The sequence below is a fragment of the Plectropomus leopardus genome, chromosome 9 (genome assembly GCF_008729295.1).
Source record: "Plectropomus leopardus isolate mb chromosome 9, YSFRI_Pleo_2.0, whole genome shotgun sequence".
NCBI lineage: Eukaryota > Metazoa > Chordata > Actinopteri > Perciformes > Serranidae > Plectropomus > Plectropomus leopardus.
This window is the reverse complement of record NC_056471.1, coordinates 5,384,443-5,406,679: the sequence shown is the minus strand read 5'-3', so window position 1 is coordinate 5,406,679 and position 22,237 is coordinate 5,384,443. Positions and strand designations below refer to the sequence as shown.

At 38.5% G+C, this 22,237-nt stretch overlaps 2 protein-coding genes and 1 non-coding gene across 4 annotated transcripts; 2 read left to right on the top strand and 1 right to left on the bottom strand.

The window, feature by feature from the left end:
* Positions 1–570: 570 nt before the first annotated feature.
* Positions 571–642, bottom strand: trnaw-cca. The gene has a single exon. It is a non-coding gene; the product is annotated as a tRNA-Trp (tRNA).
* A 493-nt stretch (positions 643–1,135) lies between these two features.
* On the top strand, positions 1,136–8,267 carry LOC121947679 (cilia- and flagella-associated protein 100-like). Its single transcript, XM_042492767.1, has 15 exons — positions 1,136–1,197; positions 1,278–1,349; positions 1,454–1,554; positions 1,695–1,911; positions 1,993–2,057; positions 2,451–2,614; positions 2,703–2,783; positions 2,944–3,095; positions 4,178–4,262; positions 4,544–4,586; positions 5,166–5,320; positions 6,027–6,156; positions 6,701–6,903; positions 7,907–8,000; positions 8,142–8,267. Exons 1-15 carry the CDS (start codon positions 1,158–1,160, stop codon positions 8,265–8,267), a joined length of 1,728 nt encoding a protein of 575 aa, XP_042348701.1. The 5' UTR covers positions 1,136–1,157.
* A 1,257-nt stretch (positions 8,268–9,524) lies between these two features.
* Positions 9,525–20,325, top strand: ap1ar (adaptor related protein complex 1 associated regulatory protein). 2 transcript variants are annotated; one of them, XM_042493273.1, is made up of 10 exons: positions 9,525–9,707; positions 12,256–12,304; positions 12,400–12,426; positions 14,119–14,144; positions 14,238–14,334; positions 14,497–14,595; positions 15,447–15,508; positions 16,927–17,000; positions 17,138–17,260; positions 19,261–20,325. In XM_042493273.1, exons 1-10 carry the CDS (start codon positions 9,637–9,639, stop codon positions 19,542–19,544), a joined length of 912 nt encoding a protein of 303 aa, XP_042349207.1. In that variant the 5' UTR covers positions 9,525–9,636; the 3' UTR covers positions 19,545–20,325. The 2 variants fall into 2 exon arrangements, with proteins under 2 accessions (XP_042349207.1, XP_042349206.1); XM_042493272.1 differs by having other exon boundaries at positions 15,444–15,508.
* The last annotated feature ends 1,912 nt before the right edge of the window (positions 20,326–22,237 follow it).

The window sequence follows — 22,237 nt, the reverse complement described above, 5'->3', positions numbered from 1 at the left end:
AGAATCGTGCACAAAGTAGTTAGCATTAGCTACATTAACCCTTTGAAACCTGGAGCGACATCACTTTTCACAAGTATTTCAGCCTGTTAACCCTAAACAAACTGGTACGATTTCTTTCAAAAACACGAAACACGAAAAAGGCAATTGCAACTTGGTAAGAAATTTCCCATAAACTGGACAAGCAGATTTACAAAATTATTTCTGAAAAAAAGTTTTCTTAAGTCTGTCTTTTTTTGTTTGTTTGGTAACCTTTTTTTTTTTTTTTTTTTTTTTTACACCTTTTTCCAGGTGTGCGTGTGCGTAATTTCTTTATTTCGTTGCTTGTTGAAATAAGTGTTCACTCTGTTGAATTTTTATTTATTTATTTATTTATTTATTTTTCACAAATGACACACACGCCCGCAATACAGTCACATGCACCTACAGGTCATATTACGGAAAAATGTTCCTGGTCAAGGGCGCGTAGGAACATAAACCGTTGTGTTTTCGGCATCCTGTCACACTCTCCGATGCTAGTGCGCACGGGAAGTTGAACGGCGATCCATCAAATCGCAAGTCAAGAAGAAAGATTGACCCTGACGTGATTTGAACACGCAACCTTCTGATCTGGAGTCAGACGCGCTACCGTTGCGCCACAGAGTCGATGCGCTGTAGTTTGCAGTGTACATAACCAGTTGACTACAGTGTATATTATTATTAGTATTATTGTATTATTAGTATTATTATTACTGATAATTACATAAATGCATTAATAATTACAATGTATTCATTACATTTATTTCATAATTAATGTTTGGCAAAATGCTCCATGCCTTGAAACACAACAAAATTTGAAATGAAAATGGAGTCTGATCTTAGAAGGTTTATAGGGTACAAACATGATGTAGAATAAGCTCATTGAATGATCTCATAAATAAAAAGCTCAGTACACCAGTGGCCCAGCCTGCACCTGTTTTAACTTGTGCCTGATTGAACCTGTTCCAGCAACCTTTATTATTCTTATAAGAGTGAATCGGTGGGGGCTTAAATGGTTTTAAATAGTTTAAAATAGTATAGAGTGTGTTGCAATTTGGGTTATTATCATTTGTCACCCACAAAAAGTCTTTAATTTTTTTTCTCTTGCAGCCAAATAAAACACTGAGCCAGAGCGGTGTCACATGCCAGCAGTAACCTCAGAGATGGCGTCTCCACATCCCAGTAAATATTTGTTATAATGCTATGCGTCACACGTCAGACACACTGTAAATATGGTTGGTGATTTATCATGTTTTCAACAGAAGGAGCTGAGATTTCTTCAGGCTGCATTGTTGTTCCAGAGACTCAAAGTGCTGCCAAATCACATAAAGCAGGTACAGCGGGCAGTGACTGATCTGTAAAATAGAAAGTGAAAATGTAAAAACCTGTATGCACATTTTTCCCCCCAAACACATTCTCTTTATGACATTGTGTGCAGACATGAGGAGGAGGAGGCAGACCCAACAGAGCCCATTCAAAGTGCCAGACAGTAAAAACATTTTCCTGCTGAGCATAAATGAAAGAGGGGACCAAAAAGAGGTTGGTGTGTGTGTTTGAGCACAGCTGTGTAAATTCAAATACCTTCTTTTTTACATGCACAGCGTGGTACCTGTGCAACACCGTATCTGCAAGAAAAAAAACAGACCTCTGGTCCTGCTGCTGTTCTCCTCCATGCACAGGAGCAGCGTAAATTCCTGGCTCTGCCGATTGATGAGAAGACGACCCACGCTACACGAATGATGGCCAAGCTGGGGAAAGAGCTGGAAGAACACGTGGAGGGGGAGGAGGAGGAGGAGAAAGAAAAGGAGAAGATAAAGAAACAAATCAAGAGTAGGACATTTGTCCCTAAACAGACTGCCAGCAGACGCGAGTTGAAGATGGCCATGATGAAACGAGGTGACTGGACAGAGAGCAGAGTGCACGCAGTGGCTAACTGGCTAATGTAAAAATTAACTGTTGTCTTTCCTCTGTCTCCAGAAAACTTTACCAAAGAAAGCAAACATGACTTAATCTCCATGGAACGACAGAAGGCGGTGCTTGAGGTAACCGATTTAGACAGTCTGGAGTCAGTTTCCTTGTGACTGATGCTGAGGAACGTTTGCTTTTGCAGCAGTCTGATGCTCTCGGCCATCTTGAACCATGTCCATCATGTTTATGTAAACATTATAGCTGTTAAAGGGGAATGCCACTGGTTTATTACATCAAACTCTGTTTACAGGTTTTATGGAGTCCCTCTGGAATCAGAGTTTTGTTAACACAAAAAACCCTCAAAGTTTCAACATGTCTGCTACAAAACAAACAAATGTCTCATATCCATGTTTTGCAGAAAACGTACATTGCCAACATTTTTTCTGGCAATAAGCTTTTTGGTAAAGTTGTTGCCAGGAGAAACAATGTTTGAAAGTCTGACTTTCCTGCTATTCTACTTTCCTCAGTTATCTCTGATGACAAAGAGGTCGGAGATTTTGAGGATGGACAAAGCCATTGCAAAAGAGGAGGCCCAGCTGAGACAGCTTGAGAAGATCATCGAGAGAGACAACCTTAGCTTTGAAGAGTTCCTCAGGGAGAATGAGAAGAAGTCTGTGGAGGCCAGAACATTGTAAGCAGCATCAGGACATGACATGCTGGCTGCACACTGGACGTTAAAAGAGTCATGTTGAAAATGGTCGTCTTCTCTGTGCTGTCAGTTTTGAACAGGAGGCCAAGTCCAAACAGGAGAAAAATGCTGAGATCAAGAAACTAACTGCTGAAATAGGGACCATTAAAAGGTAGCAGTCTGATAATATTGAGTAATTAAAATGAATGAGAGTGCACATTTCCCATCTTTTATGTACAAAAGGTGCACTGAGAATTAGAAATAAGAGTAAATGAATTGGGAGGGACAGTGTTATGTCATGTTGATTTCAATCTAGCATTTCTGTTTCATAGTGAACTTGCCAAATTTGAAGAAATCCTGATAGACTACAAGAGATACAAGGAGCTTCTGTTTGAGCTGTCTCCTCCAGAGTGGCAAGAGGCCCAGAAGACCAAGGCTATGAAAGATAAAGTCAGGGAGCCCAAAGAGTCCGCTATTAGCAACGGCAAGTACAAAACCAAGAAAATTAACATAAAATAGATTATGAGGACCAGCATGCTGCAGGTGAACTTCCTAATATTGTTGTTTTTAAATCAAAATTACATATTTTTCCTCTTACCTTTTGTGTTATTTAGCAGTCTTTATAGTTTTGGTGTGAGTTGTTGAGTGTTGGAGATATCAGCCTGTAGAAATATCAGGCTTCTCTACAATATAATGGAACTAAATGGCACTCCGCTTCCAGTGCTAAAAGCTCCGAATTAAAACATTTCGAAACACTCCACAGCAGTGTCTCTTTCCAAAAATCATGACCCAGTCATTCACGATAATCCACAGTCCCTGTTGTGAGCAGTTTCATGTAGGAACGATTTTCTCTCTGCAGAATTGTAACACCACGCAGAAGGAAACCAGAATCTACCTCTACCTCACTTAGCACCGCAGCACTAGCTAATATTACAGCTCAGCCGAGGAGAACAGCATTCATGTTTACATCTTGCACTGTCATGATCATGAGCCCCTCGTCCATGAGTAAATGCACACTTCCTTCTGCAACTACAAATAAACGAACTACACCTGCCAACCGTATCACCACACAGAAGGAAGTGTGTATCTACCCATGGGCAAGATTCTCGTGTTCGGGAGATGTAAACTTTAATTACATCCTCTTCAGCTGAGCTGTATTGTTCGCAAGCTTAGTGGTACTAGCAGTTGATTTACAATTTCGTCTGTGGTGTGATATGCTTGGCAGATATAGTCGGTAGAGAGAGAAAATAGTTCCTACATGAAACTGCTCACAACAAGGTTTGTCTCTTTCCAGAATGCTTGTTTGAGCACTACAAGCCGAGTACCATCTAGATCCATTATATTGAAGAAAAAGCAGACATCTCTACCGCTGATTTCTCCAACACTCAACAACTCACACCAAAACATCTAGATCGACAAATATTGCTAAAGGTAAGAGAAAAATATGTGACTTTGATTTTGGAGCGAACTGCCCCTTTAATTCTAACATGCCGGACTAGTAAGTGTGGATAGTGCTGGTAGTGTGATTCTAATGTAACACACACTCACACACACACACACACACAGGCTTGGAGAGCAAGGTTTCCAGTCCGGGTCGAGAGCTGCCGTCCATCAGAGAGACCAGGCTGTCTTCAGCCCACAGCGACACACAGTGAGGAAACACCAACACACACTCCTCAATCACAGCACTGATAGCTGCTCTGCTGCACACCCAGTATTTATCTTTTACATTCAGACACAGTGATGTGGTGCTAAATAAAGGTGGCAATCCATGATTAAACACATATGTCCTTGTATAAAGTATATCATTTTTTCTTGTGGGTATACAGTAACTTTAAACGGTCATTTAAAAATACTGAAAGCATGCTGATATCATTTTTGAATATCTTGCAGTAAAGCTTTCTCCTGATCCCAAACTCTTTTTCCTTTCAGGATCACAGCTTCTAAACTTGATAGCAACAGCTCAGAATATGAGGTTAGTTTTCCTCAAACTAGAAATCTGGTTCTCTAAATTAACCCTTTGAAACCTGGAGCGATATCACTTTTCTTGCGCTGCTTAAAGACGCATTTCACAAGTATTTAAACCTTTGAACCCTAAGCAGATTTGTGCGATGTCTTTCAAAAACATGGCAATGAGCAGCTTGATAAGAAGTGTTCCACAAACTGCAAGAAATTGACAGATTTAGAAAATTATTTTTAAAAAGCTAGAGAAAACGTATAGGGAAAAAAATCATAATTACACATTTAAAGTTCTGTTATTAAATTAAGTGTTAAGGATTTTTCAAGGTCATTACTGTGATTTTTTTCTTTCTTTCTTTCTTTCTTTCTTTCTTAACTAATTTTCACGTGATTTTCTTGTACTTTTTACTAATTTCTTGCTATTTTTAAGTCACCTCTTTCGTTGCTCTTTGCCTTTTTCTTATGTTTTTGAAAGAAATACCTCCAATTTACTCAGGTTTCAAAGGGTTAAAATCTCTTTTCATCTTTTAATAGTATTTTTTTTCAGTACTCAAAAGTTCTTCTATCTTGCCCATCGTGTTTGTCACCTCTGCAGGATGAGCCAGAGCTGTACTTCACTGATCCCCAGCAGCTACTGGATCTGGTGACAGAGCTGACAGAACAGAACTTGTCCCTGATTCAGAACTCTACAAGGTTGGAAGAGACACTTGAAGAGCTCCGACATTCCATGGAGACCACCAGAAAGAAGATGTGAGTATCTGAGGTCAAAAATACAAATGATATATGTATTATTTGCCTGTTATCTTGCTTTGAAACAAGCACTTATTTACTCTCCTGAAATCTGCAGGCGCCTCACTTTTTACTTGGAATTTCAGCTCTATTGTCACCCTTGCCAAAGGGGTTTTTTATTTTTGGTTTGGTTTGTTTGTCTGCCCAATTTTTATGAAACTTTGTTGGAAGAGTAGAGCATGGGCCAGGGAAGAATCCATTGAATTTGGGGTTGGATCTGAATCATTTTAGGTTTTGTTTTTTGTTTGTTTTTTTTGTGCTTATTTCACATATTTCTATGAGACTGGGTTGGGTGTTTGGTTTAAGTGGAATAAATGTCATACATCTCAACCCTTTGAAACCTGGGCAAATTGGCTTGTTTTCTTTCAAAAACATGTGAAGAAACTAATGAAAGAAGAAATGATCCAAAAAAAGAGCAAGGAAAGTGACTTGAATTGACTTGACACATTCATAGGTACCAGTGATCCTCTGGGATAACCCGCACATGAAGCTGCTCAAACTTCATACAGAAAACAGCCGTTATTTTAATCGTTTTGAAAATATCCAGACATATGTCGTGGTTGGGCTCACAGATGTGCACATCACAGAGAACTGGACTATTGGCTTTGACAGAGGTCTGCGCAGCCCATGTGCCCCTCTGGTAATCCTTGTTTTTTTCTCTCTGAAGTAAAAAGGATGAAGAGCAGCTAACATTGCAGATAGACGACATGATCCAGAGAATTGAAGTAGAGAAGACAAGAGGCAACAAGCTTATGCAGAGGGTCCAGCTGCATGTGTCACTGAACACACAAGACCAGGTGAGGAGGCAGAATGTGTCTAAATACATTTTCATCTAAGATCAGAGTGACAAGAACTCCCAGACATCATGTACAGCAGGGCTGGGCGATATGGGCTGAAAATTATATTGTGATATTTACTGGCTATATCCCAATACATGATACACATCTCAATATTTTTTAAAAATCTCCTCAGAAGCACTTTATTAATGTTAGAGCTTGGAGACAGAATCAAACGTCTCTCTTTTATGTGACAATATTGACTTTTTAAAACAATGCCACTTTTGATCAATAATCATTAGTAGTGTACATATAATGACTAAGTGGGCAAAGGCAAGTATTAAAACAAGTAGAACTGTATGATAAGTTGAAAAAAGTACATCACTTTACTGTAATGTAACAATATCCAATATCTTAGAATATATATATTTTCATATCTTGATACAATATAATATGTTTATATTGCCTTGCCCTAATGCATGGTGGTATTAGTAGTTCTGAGCAGTTGATATCTGGTCTCATAATCTCTTCAATGATCTATCCTACTTCCTCCTCGTGCTTGCAGGATGTCATGTTGGACGCTCTGGGTGAGAAGGTGGTGGAGGTCCATCGCTGCTGCGTGGATGACAGGATCACCAACCTCAGCACCCTGGAGAAGCTGGCCAACATCGAGAATCGCATGTCTTTACTGCTGCAGAGCCTCGAGAGCATACCTGAAGAAAGCTTAGAGATGATGAAGAAGATCAAGGACAGTGAGAGGAGGAGCAGGTGAGGGAAATTTGCAAAGTATCTTCTGCATACAAGAACAAGGTCTAACCCCCAAATTGCCTTGATTTCTTTCAAAAACACGGGAAGAAGGCAACAGCAATTTAGGAAGAAATTAAATTTTTTTTTTTTTTAATTAAAATTAAAATTAAAACAACAACAAAATGAACAAGGAAATTACCTGAAAAGTCCTTAGAAATAATTATGATTCTCAGGATAGATATAGTGAATGATATTTATGTTATGGGATAGATTACTTTCTCTCTTTGCCTTCAGAAAAGTGTGTTCACTGGGCTCTGGACCAATTGGCTGAAATATGTAAGACCATTACAGCCAGATGTTGTGGAGATACTGGATAAATGACCTTATTCTGTTGTTCTATTCTGACTGCTGTTCTATGTTTCTCTCAAGCCTCCTCCTAAAATATTTTAGAGCTTTTATAAGTACACTTTGTCTCTCCAAAATTGTACAAAGCTATTAAATTGTGGAAAATCTGAAAAGTAGGGGAAATTTAACTGTCTGTGTTGATGTATGTTCTGTACCACGAACAGCTGTCCAGAAAAATAAAGAATCTCAAAAAACAATAATAAGGATTTTAAATACGTAATTAGGATAGTTACAAATACAGTTTTCTGTTCATTTTTACCTAGCTTTGAAAAAAATACTTTTTCTAAATCTACAAAAATCTTGGAGTTTGCAGGACATTTCTTGCCAAGTTGCTCATCGCCTTTTTCCTTAATATTTTGGAAGAAATCAAACTGCTTTGGTTGAGATCAAACGTTTAAACACTTGTGAAAGGTGTCTGAATGTAGCACAAAGAAGTGATGTTGATCCAGGCTTCAAAGGGTTAAAGAGCAACAGATTTAAGCTAAATGACAATAACATTCATCATGACATAACTCCTGGAATTCATTGCATTGCATGTTTTTCTTTCAATATATTATTTCCAAACCTTGTAAAATGCAATAGTGTTATTTAATTCTTCCTGCTGCACGTCATGTTTCAGGCAACGCGAGGAAAAGCTGAGAGAGCAGAGGGAGAAACAGAAGGAGAGGATGAGGAGATACCTGGAGAGATCTCTGGCTGACTCCAAGAAAATAGTAAGTAATCTTGTGCATTTATGTGTAAAAAAAAAATAAGTGAAAATACAGTAAATCTCACTTTGAAATTAAACCTGTCTTAAAAGCTGAAACTGAATTGATAGTCAAACCCAGGGACAAAACTTGAAAATTTTCTTTCAGACTGGGAGAAAGCTCATGCCCAGATGCAAGCCTGTTGCCCAGAGAGTCCCAGTCAGCAATGTGGACGACACTCCTGCTGAGGATGAGCTGCACGCCTACCTCTTCACCTCTGACGACATGGAGTGAAACAAGACAAAACAATTATGTTAACAAAACAAAACGAGAAATCCACAGTAGCTGAAATGTTAACACTATGATTGCATCATGGTTTGACATAAAAGACCAGACCAATAATGTGCATCACAGTTATTTTATTTTAGTGAATATGGACAATAGCATAACATACATTTATGCCCAAGGACCACATGCACAGTCTTTAGTGTTTAAAAAAAGATTTACAACATCTGCCCACAGAAGGCTTTTTAAAAAAATGTTCATGTGACAGGGGATTTAGGTGTGAGAACAATGTTTTTTGTCTTTTAGACATGAATGTATACAATCAATTAAACATATTAAAATTTGTTGCATTTTTTATACAGTTCAATAGGTTTGCTCATTTAAAGGGACAGTTCACAGCAAAATCAAAAATACATATTTTTTCTCTTACCTTTAGAGTTATTTATTAGTCTAGGTTGTTGTACATTACACCAAAATAATCTAGACTGATAAATAGCACCACAGGTAAGAGGGAAAATACGTGTTTTTGATTTTGGAGTGAACTAAACTGTGCCTTTTAACAGAGAAAAGATGGATTTTCCAAATTATATATCAGAGAACTATGTAAAGTACAATACATAAGTGTGATTGCAGCGATAACTGAGTCCCTGGTTGTGTAACTGTTGAATTTTAGCACTCTAAATATTTGGATTATTATGATCGTATGTAGATTGATTGGGCAGAATAATGCGCCTCTAGAAAATGAATGTAAATAATTTTGATTTACTTTTTTAAATTTTTCATTTCTTATCATTTATTTTAATTGCAATTAATTTTATTTCATATAATTTATATGTATTTACAATTATTTGTTTTGATTTGTATTTACCTCATTTTTTTTTTAATTCTAATAATTCTTTTTAATTTATGTTTATTTTATTTTATTATTGATATTTATTTCTTATCATTTATATTTATTTCTGCTCATACAAACATGTTTTCCTACTACAACTCTGTTGCTAACACTTAGACTGTATGTATATGTGTTGACCCCATATATACTAGGTCTGATTTATACCAGTACACACACATCAGTGATCTGATATCTTATATTGAAATTTGTATCCATCTATGCAACGCAAGAAGCAATATGATCCAAGTTGTCGAATATACTCTCTAACCGTGGTCGTGTTTATGAAAAATGAGCACAAATCAACAGTAGGTGGTGGTGTTGAACATCCGCGTGCTCTGTGTCATGAGCCGGAGAGGAAGGAGGATGAGGAAGTGGCTGCAGGAGCAGGACAGCACTTGGAGATGTAGCTCTCCACACTAATGCACCAGCAGCTGTCAGGACAGTACTAGCTAAGGCAGCTAGATAAACGTAATATTTGACAATGCGATGGGTAACTGCTGGGCTTACTGTGTCGGGCTCTTCAGGAGAGAAGCCAACAGGATCCAGAGAGGAGGCGGGTGAGTCAAACATAGCATTAGCTTGGTGAGCTAGTTAGCATGAAGCATCATCTGAAGCAGCGTATCCGGTTACTGCTAATGCTAGCTCAAAGTTGTTCAGCCTGTAACAGAAGACACAGTGTGTCTCTAAGGACGTTTTGACAGCTCTGTGTGAGCCTGGTAGTAATGTGGTGACAATGTGATAAACGTGAGTGAGTGAGCTGAAGTGGTGAGGGTATTATAGAGGGTGTGTGGGGTCCAACCTGCGGCCAGACAGAGGCAGCAGGAATCAAGACCCCACCCCTATTATCAACAGAGTTTAGCTAGCTCTCACGAGATCACAGCCCTGCCATAAAGACACACTGAGCTAAGGCTGTTTAAAAAGTCTCTATGTTACTCTACAGTGACTGTAGAGTAACATTTGGACCCTAGTAGTTCAGTTAGTCTTTACAGGGTCTCAGTTGTCTGTTTCTTGGGTTTTGTGCAGGCCGTTATGTCATCAGATTTAATGTTAATAATTGATGTTTTATAGTCTGACTTTGTGCTTTGTTGTGATTAGGGGACGACAGATTATCAGCCTTGTAGATTATTGGGGGCCGATATTTTACATTTTGCCGATTATCTATATCTGCATGTTATTTTAATAATCGCTGGTAATATTAATTTATTAAAAAGTGCAAAGACAGTGTCAGCATCGGAAAGACTTTTACTGTGTAAAACCTCAGGGATATATTTTTATTTATTCATTTTTCATCTAAATTTTCACTTGACGTGAAAAGTTGCTAGGAACTTGCAGTGAACGTTTCAGTTTTGATGAAACATTTGCTAATGGCATTTAAACTAAGTTTTGTGTTGATGTTTGTTATATTCCAAATATTGACAAAACGATTTTTAATTTTAGTGTAAATGCATATCGGTCAGGGCTCGACCGATATTGGTTTCTCAGGGCTGATACCAATACAGATTATTAGTAGCTGATGAGACCGATAACCAATTTTTGAAAATTTTATCAGATCATTAAAATAAAACACCAATACAGATAATCGGCAAAACACCAAATATTGGCCCCAATAATCGACTCAGGCTTGTAATCTGTCGACCTCTAATATTGGTTCCAAATATTGGTTATTGGTCTCATTAACTACTAATAATTGGTATCACCCTGAAAAACCAATATCGGTCTACCCCTAGTTGTGATTACAAAAGACTAAATTTCTTCCAGCAGTAAGCTGATTCACACTCGTTCATCACATCCAGATATCTGAATATATGAGCTGATAGATGGAGTAATAGTTATATATAGGGAATGAACGATATTGGCTTTTTTAGGGCTGATACTGATTATTAGTTTTTTGATGTATTGGTGATTTGAGCACCACAAGCCAAGTGCCATCTAGTTCCAAATTATTGAAGAGAAGGCAGACACCTCTACGGCTGATATTTCTAACCCTCTGCGGCTCACAACAAAACAATTTAGATTTATAAACACCACAACAGGTAAGAGGAAAAATATGGGTGTTTTTTTGAGTTGATACTATTACTTACACCTGTGCTTCAGTTGCTGTTGAAAATGATTTTCTAGCAGGAGTTTTCTGGCTTTAAAGCTCCAGTGCTTCTTACGTGCATATGTCCCCAGAGAGCCTGATTTATTACAGATTGAGTAACAAATTAAAATCCCATGATATGATCAGAGCATAAACCCCAACAGATGTCTGTCATGTAAAAAAAATATATATATATGAATAAAAATGTCCTGATAATTTAAAAAAATGTGGGGGTTTTTTTCTTTTCTTATTTTTTTCTTATTTTTTTCTGTAACAATTTCAAATATAGAATTATTAAAACTAAGTAGTTTGCTGGACATTTTCCCCTATTTTATGGATAGTTTTGATGAATGATACTTTTCAACAATAAATTTTAGGTAATTTTCTTGTCACCATTTACTAATTTCTCACAATTTGTTGTGCATTTCTTACCAAGTTGGTCATTGCCTTTTTTCATTGTGTTTTGTAAGAGGTGTCTAAATGCAGCACAAGAAAACTGATGTAGATCCAGGTTGTAAAGGGTTAATGTGTTTAAGGGGTAAAGAAACAAATCAAGTTTTTTAAAGAATGGCGAATTGGTTAATTTACTGGTTGAGTGTTTAGAATATAGACACAGAATTCACCCCTGACATTTACAGCGGATCATTGGCGTTCTGCTGAAGTGTTAGAATGTGTTACGTTGTGTAAAGTTGCTGAGGCTGATCCTTAGGACCGTTTCAGATCAGCAACATTCAGTGTGCAGTCAGTTTAATCTGTACATTGTCCACATGGCTTTTATTCAAATGGGCAAACAAGTAATTTTTTTTTAAAAAAGTAGAGATGAATTATCATAAATTTGGTAAAAAGTGCCAGAGCTACTGAGCTACTCGATTTTCGAATTTTGAAGTTGAGTTTGATGTCTGTAGTATACTATGTTATGATCATACAGACATTTGTGTGAAATTGCAGCTTTTCAAAGCATCATGTACTTTTTCAGGTGTTTCATATGATTGCCAGTGTGTTCATACTCTTTATTAATTCTTCAGGTCCAAATACTTCCGCAGCAGCACCACAGGAGAACATTACACCATAGAGGTATGAGTCCTACATTTACTGGTATTCTCTTTTCTTATTAATAATGACTACTCAGTATAATGTTGTATCTCTAACTGTGTGTTTTAATTTTGCAGTTTGAAAATCTGGTAGAGAGCGATGAGGTAAGTCTGATCATGTTATGATAATCTGTTTATATCTATGAACCTTCAGACTATAGACTGGATGAAATATTGAAGGTAGAAACAGTGTCGTCTCCCACTGGTTTGTGGACTCCCATTTTGAAGTTTGACATTTTGGCCCTTGCCCTCTTGGATTTTTGGAGCCAGGAGTGACAATATTTGGCAATTTTTATTTTATTTGCTCATTTTTGCTGGCAGAACCCCCCAAATCTAAAGCCATGTAAACAATAAAATACTTACTGGAAAAACTGAATATCACATTCAAGTGTCTTTTAGTACAACTAAATGCTGATCAAGACTTTTTTAGAGCCTTAATTATGCAGAACTTTAAGCCTTAATACCAGTCAATCGGTAAAGTTATATTAAAAAAAAATTACCCCCTGAATAGTTGTCATGAATTGGAAATTAGCTACAGAGACTAAAAACGTTTGTTGTGACTGTCAGTAACATTCAAATAGTGAAGTGATCTGATTTACCTTTGTTGTTTTTTGCATTGCTGTGATTACCGTAAGAACCATATGTTCCCGCATCAATGCTCATTGTGATTTTTCCCTCCACCGTGACTTTAAAATACCTATGTCTAACACTCAATGTAACGTCATAGACTATAAACCTTTACTAACATATAGTGGTCAAATATTAAAATCTTTATATACCAAGCTATATATAACAATATAAAAATACTGTATATTCAAAAAGGCTCCTACAAGGTTTAACATGGGGGTCTCTGGGTATTGATTCTGTTTTGGAGCCAGCCTCACATGGCCATTTGAGGAGCTGCAACTGTAATTTTTCAGCCCCAAATGTTGCTGCTTGTTTTAGAAAGGAAAGGAAAGGAAAATATTATCAATGATTTTTCTCTCATCTCTATTATTGTTCTCCTCTTTAGGAACCAAGTACATTGTAAAAGACTGAGTGAGTGTGTTATAAGACGTATAGTCTAATTAAAAGCGGCATTATGCTGAAACTCCCGGGATGGTTTTTACTCTCAGACTCCCAGCAGACCTTCCTCTGATAGCCATCCCACACTGATGGATAGAAAATGATGGGTGCAGCCACTGAACATTACTGTGGGAGTAACTCGATTACTGTCTCCACTCCCAGACTAGTAGCACTTGAGTCAAACAAAGCAGAAGAGAAGATGCTGTTTGGTAAAAAAATCCAACACAACATGCTCACTCACAATATAACTTTTTGAAACCGGGTGCTGAATCCTCAAAATGGATATCAAAGCAGTCAAAATGCTCTTTGTTTTGTTTTGTTTTTTTATTTATTTATGTATTTATTTATTTATTTATTATTGCCACACGCACATTTTGAGCCACACACCCTTCTTCCGCATGAACATTGGCAATAGCACAAAGAAAATCTGACAGTTGTCACTAATTATGTCCAGCTCCAGTGCATCCCAGCAGGGGGAACCAACATTTCCAAGAAGCAGAATCACAGTAATATTATAAAGAAATAAATGGAAAAATAAATCAATAAATGCAACAAAGAGATAATAATAAATAACAATAGTAATGATAATGATAATACTGGTAGTAATAATGATAATAACAATCAAATAATATAAATAAATTAAAGAAGAGCAAAAATGAATAAATAAAAAAAGAAAAGAAAACAAAGAAAATAGATGCTGTTTGGTTAAATGTTGTGTTTGTTGCATTGCAGGCTGAGAGCCCACAGCCCTGTCCCAGGTGAGAAACCTGCTGTAGATCTAAAACATTAATCACAAGTATTTTCTGACAAAACAACACTTAACCTTTCAGTATGCTGTTTCTCTTTTCCAGGCCCATCAGTGAGGATGAGATCAAGCACCTCAAAGAGCACCGCTACACTGCGCTGTCAGACAAGCAGGTCCTCATAGACCAGAGGCTCCGAGCTGAGGTGAGACGCTCTGTCTCTGTTCGATTAACAGCCACCGTTATTTCATTTTGTGTTTCAGACCTATTTTTGCCTTCTTTTTTTTAATTTGCTGCATTGTTTTTTCTGTTTTGTAATTTTCTGTTCTGTGTTTTGTGTTTGTTTCATTCCGTTGTTTCTGCTCAGTTAGAGGAACAAGAGGAGAAGTTGAGGCTAGAAGAAGAGGCTAGAAATGCCGCCCAGCGAGAGGCCGCCAGGTTGGCGCGTGATCGAAAATTGAAGGAGGTGAGGCGGCACTGAGCGCTCCCTTCTGCCAGTTTGACTTACCGCTTGGCTAAAACCAACTTCTCCTCTAACCCGCTGGCCCTGTGCAGAGGCTCCCAGCGTTTCAAGTCCTCGGCCTTCTGGGTCTTAAAGGGACACAGGGATTATTTTCTTTGTTCAGTGTTGTTTTGTCCTCATTAACACGTCCTGGACACCAGTCTGGTAGATTGTTGTCTGTCTCTGTCTCTGCCCGACAAACAACTTGTTGTTATCACCCTTTAGACAAAGAAAAATGCATCACAGCTGCAATGGAACATTTCATAGAAGAGAGGAACCATTTATTTCGGTTGGATGCTTCAGGATGGAATAATAAGAGTAGATGATACATGATATTACAGCACGTCTATAGTGCCAATGTGAATAAAACTTGCAATGACCCTGATTTATAAGTACAAGCAGTGAAATGCGGAAAAGACCAAGGCCCACGCTGCAGATCACACCATTACTTTTCCCTGGCTTTAAAGTTCCTGCACCATGAACAGAGAAATTTGGACCATTGGAATATAATAGAATTGCAGTGAGACAAATATCATGGCTATATATTTCCTGTGGTATTTCAGGGAATGTCCTGCTGCAGGGAAATGGCTTTTCATAATATGTGATATGAAAAAAAATCCTCTGGGATTTGAGATTTCTTTGCTTTCCATTCCACATGTCACTGCCTCTCCGGTGCTGCTTTGTTTTATTCATGTTATTTGCTCACATGTTTCCTTGAAAGCTCAAAAAAACCTCTCAGATGTTTGTAGCCTGTATTTTAATGACGGTAAGACAGAACTGTGTTTTGACTTGATCTGTGGGTTTTTTGTTAGCAGCTGTCTGCCCAGAGGACACGGGGGAAAGCAGATGGCTCCGGCACTGAAACTCAGCAAAGAAAGTGAGTCACTTAAGTTCATTAGACAACAGGGTAGCTGTGGAGCTGAGGACACGCTGCGGTCACAAGGCTCCACATAGGTTTTAGTAGGTGTATGAAATTAGATAAACTTAGCCAACTTGTGCTGGATGTATTTAAAAAAGAATTGCACTGTTAAAAAGATGCTCTTTTTATTAAACTGCTCTTAAATTAGTCCTATATGACCAGAAACAACAGAGGAAAAGGGCTGTGGCGTATGCATTTGCCGACAAGGTAGAAATCCTACATCTACCAGAATGCACTGGAACTCACCAGACCAATAAATACTGCGGCTGGTGGATAACGTAATGCCAGTTTGACACATGGAATAATTTGGAAACCGCCTTGTAACAAACGATATCTACCTTAATTAAAGGTAAGCTGAAATATCCCCCTGAAAACATTTTCAGGAAAAAGTAGGCAACACAGTTAACAGAATCTTGATAAATATTTGATCAAATTTTGATCAGCACTCTTTAGTCTTACTGTTTAATGTCAGTTTTATTTTTTAATACAGTTTACAGTTTATTTACATTTTTATATGTGTTATATATTATATTTAAATATTCAATCTAGGTCACTCTGCATTGACAGCAGTTAACATTAATACCATATTACACTTTACATGTGATCAAAAATGGACATTTAATATGTGAATTAATAAAAGATTCTTGCCATTGACCAAACATTGACTTTTGCCCGCAATGTTTATGCATGTATGACGTCAAGTCTGCAACTCGTGTTATAAAATTACATAGTTATAAAAAGCTAGCATACTTGCCTTGCATGTTTTCTAGTTTAAAGTTTGCTTGCTTGCTACAGCTAATAGATGCATATACTAAAATATGCAACTACTAAATGTAAGTGATAGCCACAAGGAACAAAATAACAAAATATAATTTTTTACCGTCAATTGTTGAAACTGTTTCTATGCTTTCCGACATTTCTGCTGCCCTGAAACATCGCAACTCGGGTATCATCAAATTTCCCAATTTCCCAGTTGTAATTACAACTTTCATGTGCTTGTAACTCGTAAATACAATATTTCTAAGGAGCACATGAAGGCAGCAGTGATCAACAACAACTTATTAGCACCTCAGATGTAAGATATTTTCATTTGCATTTATATAGCAAACATAATCTTACATATTTCTTTTTTAAGCTCTCAAATGAAACATTGATTTAATGACGTGAGCACACAATTTGTTCCTGCAGTAGGCTGCAGAAGAGGTTAAAGCACTACAAGGTATTCAGTCTCAAGATTCAGTGTTTAACTAGTTACAAGCAAATCTACAAACAAAGAGGAAGAGAAATCACTAAAAAAGCTTAGTAGGAAGGATGGTAATGAGTGACAGCTCTTATGGGTGTGTTATTGTGTTGATTTTTGTCTTGTCCTGTCTCAGACAAACCTCTGGAGAGGATTTTGACGTCTACCTCCAAAATGTAAAAGCACAGTCTGAAGCTTTCAGAGGCAACAGTAAGAAAATCATCTAACCCTGATAATATTTGTTCTAATAATAAACCGGTAAACATGCATACAGGTAATTTATCAGTTCAGAGTTTACTGGATATGCATAAAAAGAAGCTGTTGCAACATTAACTCTTTGTTTCCAGGACTGCCGTCTGACACCAATGTGGTGACGCCCAACACAGAGTGCAGCTGGGACTTCACCACCAAGACCCGCTCCACCAATGATGACGGGACCTCACTGGATCTCGAGTGGGAGGACGAGGAAGGTGAGAATAGACATTTTCATCAAAATCGGAGCACTTTCTCTCGCTAAGCAGTTTATTTCACTTTCAAGCCTTCCCTCTGACTCCTCGGCTGCAAAGATGAAACAATCTTTGCACCATCACAAATCACTTATCTATAAATCATACATGCAACATCCTGATTGAACTGCGAACTCTGATTGAAGATCGATTACAAGTCAGAGCTTTCTCTTCCTCCAAAGTGCCTCATTTATTTCTCAGTCAAGATTGATTTTGTTTTCCAGTGACACTGCAGCAAAGAGGGGGAGGAAGAGACAGAAGTACACCATTTGTGCACAGCTCGTACAGTAGATTTACTGTGTATCAAACCTCAAAAGTCCCAAACGAGTTTTAAAAAACAGGTGTGAAATAAGTCTGTATGTAAGGACTCTTGGTTGCCATTCAGGAGAAACACACACCTAATTTTGGGCCTATTTAGGACAATCATCATCAATCATCTGCTCTATTTAGGTTGTCAGGGCCAATCTTAGTGTATTGTGCCATCTTTTGTCACCACCATTATTTTGCTTTATCTTAGCGTTGTCTCTAGGCTGTGGCAGTGATACTGAGTTTAACTGATTTTACATTTTCCTCTCAGATCATACAGATCTGTGTATGTAAGCAGAATCTGTAGGCGAGAGGACAATTAAGCTTTTGCCAAATCCGGTCAGAAAAATGGCACAAAAGCTTTTTCCAGGAGAAACTTCGCAAGTGCATCCTCATGTCCTTGTTTAACTGTTGTTGTCGACTCTCACTGATTTAACTTCACTTACTGCTGTGTTTACTCTGCTAATGCTAAAAGTTTGCACTTGTTACTGCGTGAGCCATCATTCATGTTTTCTAAGCAGTGACCTGCATGCCCCATCATCCACTATAACGCAGTCCCTGATTGGCTGCCTGTGTTTTTAGCTACAGAGCAGACCCTTGTTTGCCTGACAAGACTGTTCAAAGATTCAAAGATTAAAGACACATTATTGTCTATCACAGTGACAGAAAATTGCCTTAGGTTAGGGGCTCAAACAACATTTTAAAAAAAAAAGACTCCCATAAAATCACATAACAGTTCAATCCATTGTTGTCCGTTGAGACAGAGTCGGAACAAGCCTGGAACAAAAACGATTTTGGTCTCTAGAGCTAATTTCAACATTCATGACAACTGTACAGAGAGAGAGAGAGAGAGAGAGTGAGTAATTTTTTGTATTACTCCCCTGTGTACATTTTATTAAGTTACACATATTTAAGGACGGGGCTGCTTGAGTGACAGGCTGTCTGCGAGGCGTTGCTACAGTCTGTGAGTCAGATCCACCACTTGCTGCTCCACAGCTCCAACCTCTCCTCCAAATTTGGTCACCTTTTGGCTCCAAAAAAACAAGATGACGACCAAAATGCCAAATACAAGGCATTGAAAATGGCATTCCATGCAAAAACCAACAGCACCTGTTCAACAATATTTAAACCCAATGCTCACCTGATAACAATAAGTGAGTGCTCTACAGATATAGAAAATTTCCTCACCATGGCTTCCCTAGTGTGCGGCTCCTATTTCATCTAATGTAATGTATACGGGGTTATTTATATTATTATGCATTGATTAAAGGCAGGGCACTGTGGGACTACCGGACCCACGTCTGCCCGGGTGCTGCTGGTATCCCTCATTATTCCTCAATACAAAAAACTTTTTTTTTACTTTGAGTTTTGTATTACAGCCTGAGAGATGTATGCAGTCAGTTAGCTCTGACCATATATATATATATATATATATATATATATACACACACACACATACATATATATACACACACATATATATATACATATATATATTCACATATGGCATCAAAGTTATTTTCCATATATGAAATATAGAATGTTAAGTTTCAGGTTGGAACAGGATTCTCTCTGAGCCACCAGATTACTGGCCTCAGACGTTTTTGACTTCAATGACTTCAGCTGTCAGAATGAAAGCTCGTGTCCTTGCGTCGCAGGAATCAATCGAGCACTTCCAGCCTGGGAGAGGTCTCGGACGGAGGAGGACATCCTGCGCGCAGCCCTGAGGCCCAGCAGCAAGCAGATGCACAGGGCCAACCTCGGCCTCGAGGACTCCAACGAGCTGGAGTCCAACGCGCTGGAGTGGGAGAACGATTTTGTGAGTACCCATCCGGAGGACAGCGCAGACACTGAGTTTGAAGGCTTTGTCAATCCCGTTCTAGACACTCCCTCTGAGGACGCCTCGGACCGCGGCCTCAGGTTGGACAACCAGGACAGATAGTGTCCAGCACCAAAGGAGACGTTTGTTGTGTCCTATTCATGTCAGAACTCACCAGCTTCTTGCCTCATGAAATGGAAACATGCTTTTCATTCTCTGTAACATGAGACTGTGATGCTGCAGGAACATGTTGTGTATCCCTACACTACAGAACACAACAGTGTAGTGATGTTTTTATCAAATACTCATTTTTTCAGTGCCTTCATTTGCCGACCATTTATGCATTGTAACTCAAACTGATCAGTTATCATCCATTAGCATTTGACACCGGGGATACATACAAAAAATGCCAGGATACTCTGAAGTGAAGCTTTATTGTGAAAGCAGATGGCTGCTTTGTTTTTACTGGTTTTGGGGAGAGGAGGTCACGGAGTTTAACTTATCAGTTACTTCAGCATGGAAATTTTGTCCTCTGCATGTGACCTTAACTATTTATCAGCAGCAGACAGTCACAGTGCAGTGTCCAGGGACCGACTGCAGATCTGAGGCCAGTGTCTCGGTCAGTGGCAATGCCAAGAGTATTCCAGCATGTTGTTTGGTGTGTGAGAAAACCATAGAATGTATATTAAGATGGATGACGCACTCCCACTTACCCCCACTATGCTTACGTGAAGCTAAAACATCCCGGATACAGCTGCTGCGCTGGTATCTGCAGTGGGGGAGTTTGCGCCAAAACACCTGTCCAACCAGTAACAAGCAGCTTCTTTGAATGCGAGCGCATGGATTGGCTGTCACAGCTGTCAATCATATAGAATTGAATAACTCATTAAAACCGAAACTGATGAAAACGTTAAAAACATCAACATGAAAACATCTTTGAGAAAAATGTATTTGGCATTTACTGTTATTTTTTAAGTTTGGCCTATGTCCATTCACTAACATGGAGGGGTGAGCTTTATGACCTGTACTGCAGACAGACACCATGGTGTGATCCAGATCGAAAAGCCACACTTTGGGGGGGAAACTGTCATGTTGTCCACCTTTATATACAGTCTATGGAGAAATCCACACACACACAGAAAAACATCAAACCACGGAAGAAGTCCTCACTCTGCATTCAGTCTCTCACCTCAGTTTCAGCCCTACTCTTCAGTTCTGTTAAGTCGCTGCATGATGGCAAAAAAGGAAATTCCATAAAAAGTTTTATGATGACAAAGTCACAATATTAGACTAAATCGTTTTGATGAATCAGTGTAATAATCAGTGGACCTAGGATTGTTCTCTGAGGCGCTCCATGTTGTTGAGATCATGGACTCATTGCACTCACTGTTTCAATCTCAAACTTTTGTATCATTTTTCTCACATTTGATTGACAGTAGGCGGGTTTCCATGACAGATTTGTGAAAAAGTTAAGCGTTTTTTTTTTTTGAATGTCGATAAAACACAATTACGAAATGACTGCGTTTCCACTAAGAGATGTTAAGCGACTTCTACTCTGGCGATAACATTCCAAGACGCATGGCAATGGATGTTCATAACATCAGCAGGTTGATTTGTATTGCAGCCACGGTACTAGCCATCATTATTTCCAATCAAAGGCGACATATACATGGGAGTGGCCATGTATGAGGGATTTCTGGGAGATGATAGTGATTTCACAGAGGAATTGTGGATTTAAATCTTTCAGATGATTCGCTCAACTTTTGAAGAGTTTTGCTATGCAATAACACCTCTTGTAGCACCTACTGCATCATGCCCAAGGGAGCCAATTCCTACTGACAAGCGCATAGCCATAGACCTATAAAAGCCAAAAAGGTGTTTCCATTGCAGTTTTGCAAAATATGGCTTTTTCAAATCGCCGAAAACTTTTTGCGATAAATGGGATTTTTTTTCAAAATTGATGTTTCCATTAGGTGTATTTTATATTTGCAAATTCAGTTTTTGCAATTTGAGGATAAATGGAAACCCGCCCTGCGTTTGACTATAAATAACCGCTGGTTACGCCTGGTTGCACAGCCTGTCATCAAAGCAGCATCACCCTCTAACAAGGCATGGATGATGTGATCTGCTGTCAGTACATGCACTCTGAGGAGAAAGATGTGCTCAGCGCAGTGACTCCGCTCTAGTCAGGCCTAAGAGTAATATTGCCAATATGGGACCTGTCAAATGTAAAACTGCATCATTGTAATGTGCATTTTGTGTGATATATTAATAGATCAACAAATACGGTACCTATGAGACATTAATTTGCACACAAAAAGTCTTTCATATCTGATTAAATATGTTGATACAGGGGGCTAAGAGCCTGTTTCCACATCGTCCAAACGCCAGTGTCTTTTTTTTTAAAAATTGTTCTCAATGAGCAGGGAACACATGAGGCCGCCTAGAGAAAAAATGTTTTTCAGTGCGCTCCGGCTTCTTTTTGTGCAGCTGCACCAAGCGCTTCAAGTTGAAAATCTCAAGTTGAGCTGATGCTTCTGTATTGTCTCTCCAGAGCTGTAGTATACATCAGTCAGAAACTCTAACAATAAAGACAGAAAAGCCCATTTGTGGAAGCAGATTGGCCGACCACTGAATGTTGCTCGTGAGTGTTGTGCCTTTATCACAGCACACTTTGTAAGCCTGTTTTTAATTGTGTCAACAACGCTCTTTGTCAAGTCGATGATATTATAGAATTAAGAAGAGTGCTGGGATGAAGCGCTCCCTAGTATTATTCCAGCGCTTTTTTTGCCAAAAAAAAGCGCAATGTGGACACA

What these genes read in the sequence shown, in the direction of transcription:
- ap1ar (XM_042493272.1), top strand. Translation starts at nt 9,637, where the DNA reads ATGGGTAACTGCTGGGCTTACTGTGTCGGGCTCTTCAGGAGAGAAGCC. An exon ending in AGGATCCAGAGAGGAGGCGG is followed by an intron (nt 9,708 to 12,255) that starts GTGAGTCAAACA and finishes TTAATTCTTCAG; the next exon opens with GTCCAAATACTTCCGCAGCA. An exon ending in ACTGAAACTCAGCAAAGAAA is followed by an intron (nt 15,509 to 16,926) that starts GTGAGTCACTTA and finishes GTCCTGTCTCAG; the next exon opens with ACAAACCTCTGGAGAGGATT.
- LOC121947679 (XM_042492767.1), top strand. Translation starts at nt 1,158, where the DNA reads ATGCCAGCAGTAACCTCAGAGATGGCGTCTCCACATCCCA. An exon ending in AGAGTCCGCTATTAGCAACG is followed by an intron (nt 3,096 to 4,177) that starts GCAAGTACAAAA and finishes ACACACACACAG; the next exon opens with GCTTGGAGAGCAAGGTTTCC. An exon ending in TGGCTGACTCCAAGAAAATA is followed by an intron (nt 8,001 to 8,141) that starts GTAAGTAATCTT and finishes ATTTTCTTTCAG; the next exon opens with ACTGGGAGAAAGCTCATGCC.